The sequence below is a fragment of the Callorhinus ursinus genome, unplaced genomic scaffold, assembly GCF_003265705.2.
Source record: "Callorhinus ursinus isolate GAN/ISIS: 27379988/994484 unplaced genomic scaffold, GSC_fseal_2.0 scaffold55, whole genome shotgun sequence".
Classification (NCBI taxonomy): domain Eukaryota; kingdom Metazoa; phylum Chordata; class Mammalia; order Carnivora; family Otariidae; genus Callorhinus; species Callorhinus ursinus.
The window spans coordinates 2,461,801-2,470,682 of NW_027397117.1; the positions used below are offsets into that span (position 1 = coordinate 2,461,801).

Genomic DNA, 8,882 nt, shown 5'->3' on the forward strand with positions numbered 1-8,882 from the left:
CCAAAGGTATCAGGTTGCTCTTCCACTCTAGGGTCAAAAGAGCTGCTTTTGTTCTCAGCCACAAATTTCTCCAGAATTCTCTTCAGAGACAACTTAGCCCTATAAAAGGGGTGGGGTGGGGTCAGGTGGAGTCAGGAGGAATTTGGGAGAAAGCTGTGAAGGGCCCAGCTTGCAGCACCATGAAGAGCTTTCCTGTTGGCTTTCTTGTTCTCCTGATCTTCATCCTGAGTGTCCATCATGGAGTTGCCACACGTATGGAGCTGTCCCACTCCCTTCCCCGGTGTGGGCTGAGAGTAGAAGCAAAGGGTCACCTCCCAGCTCCTTCCTGTCCCTGTTTTTTTTAGGTGGCACTGATGTGGCCAAGTTCTGCTGCTTCCAATATAGCCACAAGATCCTTCCCTGGAAGTGGGTGCATTCCTATAAATTCACCAGGAACAGCTGCTCCCAGCAGGCTGTGATGTGAGTATTTCTTGTTTGGACTTTCAGGATCCCCACCAGCCATGTAAGTGCCTGGGCATTGGGCAGACCCCCACAATGCCAAGACGAAGCTCAGGATGGGACTCTGGTAACTTGGGTTATCACCCTGCCTCTGCCACTGAGTGGGACCCTGGAGCCTTGGTTTCCTAACTTTCATACCATGTGCCAAGCAATGTGCTAAGTGCTGGGTATAAAAGGGAGAACAGACAGCCCTTATAGACCTTACATCTTAGCATAAGAAAAAGCTGTTAAAGGCATAAAATAGATAATGCAATGAAGAGAGAGAGCAGGAGGGAATTTGTTGTAGGGGAGGCAGAATTTTATCTCTGCCCTCTTAGGGGCTCTGGCTGAGCCTGAGAAGGAAATTGATGTAAGACAGATTAACAGCAAAAAAAAAAAAAAAAAAAAAAAGCACACAAATTTTTACATGTACATGGGAGCCCCCAAAGGAAAATGAAGACCCAAAGAAGTGGCAAAACCCAAATGCTTCTATGCTAGCTTGAACAGAAAGAGTCGATTGTGGAAATGTGACTAAAATCTATAGGATAGGCTATACAGGATAGTAAGACTTACCTTAACAAGGTCTCTTTGTAAAGAATTCTCTTGGCCTTGACTTCCTATCTCTGGCAATAGGAATGTTTCTTTTCTCCTGGTACAGGAAAGATATCTTTCAAATGGGAATTCTATCTCCTGCTTTCAGGGGGAAAAGAGGAGGTCAGAACACCCTTCTTGCACCTGCTGTTTTTTTTTTTTTTAAGTGTCTTTAGCTCAAAATAATCCTTCTGCCAAAGTGGCATATTTTTGGGGGGCATATTCTGCCTCCCTTCATCATAGTCACACGAGGACCTAACTTGGTGTGAGGAAGTTCTCCCAGAGGAGTGACATGTACACTGAGACCCCCCCAAGGATAAGTGGGAGTGGCCTTGTTCCAAAGTGGAACAAGGATGTGCCAGGCAGAGAGCAGCAGGTGTGTGGGAAGAACATGTCACTGACAAACAGACAGGTAGACAGGAGCCAAGTTGTGCTGGGTTCTTCAGTAGTGGGAGAAAGAACACAGGGCCGCTGGCAGGACTAAATGAGATGTCACATGCAAAGTCTTTGGCACTGTGCCTACACACAGTACTTGTTTGGCAAATGGAAGCTATCTTTAAATGCAAATACACAGGGAAGGGCTGGTTGCTGCTCCCAAGGGCATGGGGTTCCTGAACATCAGAGAATGGTGCAGAAGCAGGGAGAATGGGCTCCAGTGGCAGACCTGAATGTCATTGTTTTGAGACAGTTAGGAATAGGAAAGGGACACTCAAGTGCCTAATTGTGGTGGGGGCAAACTCCTGGGCTTAGAATCTTCTCCTTTGTGTCTTGATTTAAAGCTTTCTGGGGCTTTTAAGATGTCAACATGTAACATCTGGCAAAGAGCCCTGAGCTGGGCTTAAAGCAGTGGCTCCGTCACTTGCAAGCTACGTGACCTTGGGCAAGTCAAGTTTCCTCATTTGTAAAGAAAAGGGGAGAGGGTCAACATCGGTTATCAATCACTGGATGACGGGCTGCCCCAAAACTTGGTGGCTTAATACAACAATGATCCCTTTCTGATCTCTGTGGGATAGGACTTGCAGCAGGGTTTGGCCGGATGGTTCTGGCTTGGCATCTGTCCTGGGGGTAGAGTCAGATGGAGCTGGAGTTGTTGAAGCTGGTGGCATCTCCCTTTGGGGCCTTTCTGTGCGGTGTCTCTGTTGGGCCAGTTTGGGCTTTGGCACGGTGTGGTTACCTGGAGTGGGGGGCCTCCTTACAAGCTGGTTCAAAGCTCCAGCCTAAGTGTCCCTGTGAACCAGGCAGAAGTTCCATAACCTTCTATGATTTAACCTATGAGGTCACACAGCATCACCTCTGCTTCGATCTGCTGGTCGACCAGTTGGCCTAAGGCTGGCCTTAATTCGAAGGGAGGGGACACAAATCCCCATCTTTTAATGGGAGTGGTGTCAAAGAAATTTGAAAGGTTCACAAAGCCCTGCCTCTCCCCCATTTTCCCATCATTTTGGCTCTTCTCTCCAGCATGGGGCCAGCCTGAGAGCCCCGTAAATACCACTGTGCCCTGTGAGCTACTCCAGGCTGGAGCATCCCCGACCTAGGCTCTCAGCACAGCTGAGGCTAGAGGACACTCAGGGGTATCAAACAATGACCCCCACTCATCATGAGTGCACAGTGTTGTAAGGAATGCAGGAATCCTATATAAACAGCCAGGGCCAACAACCCATGATAATGTGGGTAAGAACTGAGCAGCACAACAGGCTTTGATCTCGTGTTATTACTTGAAGACCTGATGTGCAATGATTCCATGAATAAAAATAATAAAGACTTTTGGGGGGTCAGGCTGATGTTCTAAAATGGATGGTGGGCATGGCATGTGAACGATATCTCCATAAAGCGTCTATGTTAAAACAAAAGAATTGAGAGGCATGGTACAGGTTACATGCTTTGGACTAAAGCTGTTGGAAACGATTTCCTGGGGGAAGTGGGCCTGGGAGCATGGGCTCCAGTGAAAAATAGGGCAGAGGGGAAAGCAAAGACCAGAATCGGAAGCAGAAACTGTAACAGGTGCAGCAAGGCGAGAGAAAGTGAGTCAAGGGGCTGCCCCCGCCCAATTTCCATCTCTACAGGAGACAAAAGTTCTCAGTATTGACTGTCAGCTTATCTTTTCCAGATTCACTACCAAAAAAGGCCATAAAGTCTGTGCACAGCCAAAGGAAAAATGGGTGCAAAGATACATCACTTTGCTCATAGAACAGCAGCTATCCTAACTGTTGAATTTTAAGCCCAAGGACACCTGGGCCCTGCTCCTGACCCTGCTTGTCCTTGGCAGAACCTGGAGATTGTCTTCAGCAGAAGGCTCTGTGGGACTGAGGAGGAAGAGAGGCTTATAATAAAGATTTCTCCATTAAGATTTGATTTGTTCCTAAACATTCTCATTCAGTAAAACCTCAGTCTTCTTCAAAGCAAAGAAACGGAGTCGATATTTTTGGCTGGTTCCCTGCCCCAGCACCGGTATGGCATTCTTCCTTATGTTTTTGTGCCAAAAAAAAAAAAAAAAAAGGCCAGGGAAAACTCGATATATTTTGGCATAATGCCCATCAAATGTTTTCACATTATTTAGAGACGTAAGTTTATGTTATTTGGAAAATTAAATTCTGTGCAACCCCTCATGGCCTGTTAGTGCTGGGTCAATAAAATGCCTCCATATCTGGCAGTGTTTTCTCATAAGGTGTCAATCAATAAACATAAATATCGAGGCACCCAGGTGGCTCAGTCGGTTGAGCGTCTGACTCTTGATTGTGGCTCAGGTCGTGGTCTCAGGGTTGTGAGATTGAGCGCCCCCCACCAGGGTCCATGCTCAGCAGGGAGTCTGCTTGAGATTCTCTCTTTCCATCTCCCTCTACCCCGCCCCCCCCAAAAAGATAGATAAATAAATAAATAAAATCTTTGGAAAATATATTATCTATCCACCGTGAAACTTAAACAACAGAGCTTAGGGAACAGCAATTGAGTTAATTCTGGAATAGTAGAGAAACCAAACTAGAGGGAACCATAGGCAGGTCGGGAGAACAAAGGAGAACATCCTTCTACGGAGGAAAGGAGGAAGTTGGGAAGGGTTGTTTCGAACAAAAGTTCATTGGAGGAAAATGAGAGCTAGAAGTGGCTGTGGTTACCCGGCAGAGAGGACATCTCCATTCTTCCTGCTGGTCTGTGTGAGTGGTGGTGCATGAGTGCTCTCTCTTCATGGCTTCCCCACTCCATTTTTTTTTTTTTAATTTAAGTAGACTCCATGCTCAATGTGGGGCTTGAACTCACAACCCTGAGATTAAGAGTTGCATGTTTTACCTACTGAGCCAAACCCATGTCCCAGTCCCTGCTCCATTTTTGATGAATGAGGTTTCCTTTATTCATTTTCACATTCCCCCCTTTTGATCAAGATCTTTTCTTGAAATCATCATCTGTTCAAGAGTCAGACTTTCTGTATTTAGTGGTTTGTCCTTCAGGCTCAGGAAGGACCTTTCCCAATTGTCATGTTGCATGTCAAAGGGAAAGTGCGTAGCAAATGGAAGCCATTTAAGACCAGGTTTGAGTAACAAGGAAGGGCAAGAGAAGGAACTCTCGGATATTTCCTATCTCTATCTTATCAAGGTTTTAAGTGCCAGAGGTCATCTTGAACCTTGAGCCAGCATCACCCATTGGGTTCGTCATTTCTATAAAGGTTTGATGGGCAATGGTCACAAGGCTTAAAAATGATTGTACAAAACAAACAAGGAGCAGAATAATAAACCCAAGGGTGCCTGGGTGGCTCAGTCAATTAGGTGTCTGCCTTTGGCTCGGGTCATGATCTTGGGGTCCTGGGATCAAGCCCCACGTCAGGCTCCCTGCGCAGTAGAGAGTCTGTTTCTCCCTCTCCCTCTGCCCCTCCCCCATTTGCGCTCTCTCTCTCTCTCAAAAAAATAAATAAAATCTTTAAAAATAATAATAATAATAAACGCAGTTTATATAATGGTCCTGAATCAGGAGGCCAAAACTGAAGGTAACCAGCTAAATAGATCAAAAGACCAGGGGTCAGTTAGGCCAGATTTTCTCCTAGCCTGAAATAAAAAAAAAACTGTTCTAAATTCCAGAGGTTGGGGCACCTGGGTAGCTCAGCGGGTTAAGCATCTGACTCTTGATTTCAGCTCAGGTCATGATCTCAGGATCTGAGATCAAGCCCCCTGTCTGCTGGGTGTGGAGCATAAAGCCTGCTTAGGAGGATTCTCTCAATCTCTCTCTCTCTCTCTCTCTCTCTCTCTCTCTCTCTCTCCCTGTGCCCTGCCTCTCCCACCCCCATAAGCACATGCACATGCTCTCGCTCCCAATTGCCCAGATAAATCAATCAATCAATCAATCAGTCAATCCAGAGTTGCCCCCCTTAGCAATGGCCTAGGAAATACGGATAATGGTGTCATCTTTCCAGGCCAATGCCAGAGTCAAGGAAAGAAAGGATTTCATGTTCAAAGTATCTTGGGCCGAGGTGGCCTACATTGATGTCAGCTACTTCTCTTCCCAGTCATTTGATGCAGAGGGTCTCCAGCGTTCATTCATATAAGACCAGCCATCAGGTGAGTTTTCTATAGCTGTGAGATCTGTACCCAAGCTTCAGGTCCCTGCAGTGAGGAGGACCTCGCATAGTCTTTCAAGGAGGTTCAAGGGCAATCTTTGTTCCTAGGGATGCCAACTCAGAAGGGGGGAATAAAATTGGAAATGTTATTTTGGAGAGTCATGGCCGGATATTTAAGGGAACTAGAAGAATTCAGTGTCCAGTCCAATTTACAGGCCTCTCACAAAACCTCAGAGACAATTAACAGGATTAGAATCTAATATTGACAAAGGTACAAACATAATTTTTCTCTCTGCAATCATCCTCATGATTTTTCCCAGATAATCACAGTGAAATGGATTCATTTGATTCAGTTTGGCCTGGTTATTTACATAAGTGTACCAAGAATAGCAATTGACCATCTAAACTCTTATAAGACTGCTTTGCTGAAACTTTTTAAAAAAGATTGTATTTATTTATGAGAGAGACAGAGAGAGAGAAAGAACCTGAGCGGGGGGAGGGGCTGAGGGACAGCAGATTCCTTGCTGAGTGGGGAGCCTGATGCAGGGCTCAATCCCAGGACTCCGAGATCATAACCTGAGCCAAAGTCAGATGCTTAACCCACTGAGCCACCCAGGTGCTTCTGTTGAACTTTTTTTTTTTAAGTATTTTACTATTTGCATTTTTATATTTTTCCCTGCTTTTATTTTTTTTAATTTTATTTTATTACGTTATGTTAGTCACCATACATTACATCATTAGTTTTTGATGTTTGTGTTCCATGATTCATTGCTTGCGTATAACACCCAGTGCTCCATTCAATACACACCCTTCTTAATACCCACCACCGGGCTAACCCATCCCCCCACCCCCTCCCTTCTAGAACCCTCAGTTTGTTTCTCAGAGTCCATCATCTCTCATGGTTCATCTCCCCCTCTGATCCCCCCCCTTCATTTTTCCCTTCCTACTATCTTCTTTTTTTAAAAAAAAAACATATAATGTATTATTTGTTTCAGGGGTACAGGTCTGTGATTCATCGGTCTTACACAATTCACAGCGCTCAACATAGCACATACCCTCCCCAATGGCTATCACCCAGCCACCCCAACCCTCCCACCCACCACCACTCCAGCAACCCTCAGTTTGTTTCCTGAGACTAAGAATTCCTCATATCAGTGAGATCATATGATATTTGTCTTTCTCTGATTGACTCATTTCCCTTAGCATAATACCCTCTAGTTCCATCCACATCATTGCAAATGGCAAGATTTCGTGTTTTTTGTTGGCTGCATAATATTCCATTGTATATATATATATACACCACATCTTCTTTATCCATTCATCTGTTGATGGACATCTTGGCTCTTTCCATAGTTTGGCTATTGTGGACATTGCTGCTATAAACACCAGGGTGCACGTACCCCTTCGTAACATTACATTTGTATCTTTGGGTAAATACCCAGTAGTGCAATTGCTGGGTGGTAGGGTCAGCTGAAACTTTTTTATAAGGAATCTCAGATTGAACTTTTAAAAGCCTCTGAGGCCAGGAATTTATTGGCTCCATAGAAGTCCATTTTAATCCCTTAAAGCTGTCTGGTCATATCTGAATCTATGCACATCTCTCTTAAAAATGACAATCCAGTTAAAATCTTGGTAATATAACTAATATTTTAAATTGTGTTCTGTTTCAAGGAGAACAGATTTTCATTGAACTTATGCAAATAACTAATTATATTACCATGTGAAAATGAACTCAAGAGTTTCCAGATTCTGGGGGGATCAGGTAAGGAGAGAAAGACAAATGTTTCATCTCGGTTTACAAAGGCACATTTTACTAAATTGATATAAAACATAGCTAGCTTAAGAGGAAAGGTATCTTCATATCTAGAAAGCAAAAGTTAAAGAACCAGTAACATTTTAAAGAAAAAGACATAGAAATTCTAATCATTCTTGTCAGTTCATTCAGCCCCATTTATTAGTTTTTGCTGTTTGAATCCAGGTTTTCCATTAGTTCTGGAAATTCTTACCCAATTTTATGATCTCAATTCAATTTTATGATCAGTTTTATGATCTCAGTTATCAGAAATCTGTACTTTGTTGGAGCTCTTTCCATGAATCACATTTGTGGGTATACTTTTGCAAAAGCACCAGAGTAAAGTAATAACTGGAAATGACCAAAGACTTAGAAATGTCCATTATTTTTTATAATGTTTTTAAGTTTTTTTATTTAAGTAATCTCTACACCCAGCATGGGGCTGCAACTCACAACTCTGAGATCAAGAGTCAGATGCTCTTCTGACTGAACCAGCCAGGTACCCCTAGAAATGTCCATTATTAAAGATCTGATGAGAGTTCATTACCATGGAATTGACAAGGAAATGTGGTTATTTCTATAATATACAACTTTTTAAGATAATAACTGGAATTAGGACCGGTAACATAATACGAAGACATATCAGATGGGGGGGGTGGAGCAAGATGGCGGAGGAGTAGGAGACCTGGATTTCATCTGGTCTCAGGAATTCAGCTGAATAGGGATTAAACCATTCTGAACACCTACAAACCCAACAGGAGATCAAAGAAGAGAGTTGCAACAACTCTCTGCACAGAGAAGCGACCACTTACTGGAAGGTAGGACGTGCGGAGAAGTGAATCCGAGGCGATATTCGGGAGGATAGACGGCGGGGGAGGGGGCTTCCATCGGCCGCTTCTGGCAAGTGATAGAGCCGCGGAGCACAAAATCAGAACTTTTAGAAGTCGGCTCCGCTGAGGGACGTCGCTCCTGTGGCTAAGCGGGGGGTGGAACCCTCGCGGGACAGTGTGGTCTCAGGACCCTCGGGGACACAGAAAGACCGGGGGTGCCTGAGTGCGCCAGAGCTCCCAGGGATCGGAGCGGGGAAGCCGGCTGCAGAGTCGCAGCTGAGGTTTGGGCTCTCAGCTCGGGGTTGCCATAAACTGTGATCCGTGGCCCAGTCGGGCCACTGCTCCTCCAGCAGGGACCCAACAAGCGGCAGAGCCGGGGAGACTCCTCTTCCTCCCCGGGGCAGGAGCAGCGCGGGAGCGCACCGCAGGGATCTGCTGGGTTTGGAGACTCCACACGGGGTCGGGAGCCAGAGATACAAACGCTCGGTCACAGGCCAGGTGAGCACGGAGTGCGGCCAGAGACCAGGGAGATGGGAGTGACTGCTTTTCTCTGGGGGCACACTGAGGAGGGGGGCTCCGAGTTCTCAGCTCCTCCGGGTCCGAGATTGGGAGGCCACCATTTTCACCCTGGTCCTCCAAAGCTGTACCGAGA

At 45.3% G+C, this 8,882-nt stretch overlaps 1 protein-coding gene across 1 annotated transcript; it reads left to right on the top strand.

Moving 5' to 3' along the window:
• Positions 1–3,413, top strand: CCL26 (C-C motif chemokine ligand 26). Its single transcript, XM_025864712.2, has 3 exons — positions 1–252; positions 345–459; positions 3,176–3,413. Exons 1-3 carry the CDS (start codon positions 180–182, stop codon positions 3,270–3,272), a joined length of 285 nt encoding a protein of 94 aa, XP_025720497.1. The 5' UTR covers positions 1–179; the 3' UTR covers positions 3,273–3,413.
• The last annotated feature ends 5,469 nt before the right edge of the window (positions 3,414–8,882 follow it).

Coding starts and splice junctions, on each gene's coding strand:
- CCL26 (XM_025864712.2), top strand. CDS start 180: ATGAAGAGCTTTCCTGTTGGCTTTCTTGTTCTCCTGATCTTCATCCTG. Junction 253..344: donor CCATCATGGAGTTGCCACAC/GTATGGAGCTGT, acceptor TGTTTTTTTTAG/GTGGCACTGATGTGGCCAAG. Junction 460..3,175: donor TGCTCCCAGCAGGCTGTGAT/GTGAGTATTTCT, acceptor TATCTTTTCCAG/ATTCACTACCAAAAAAGGCC.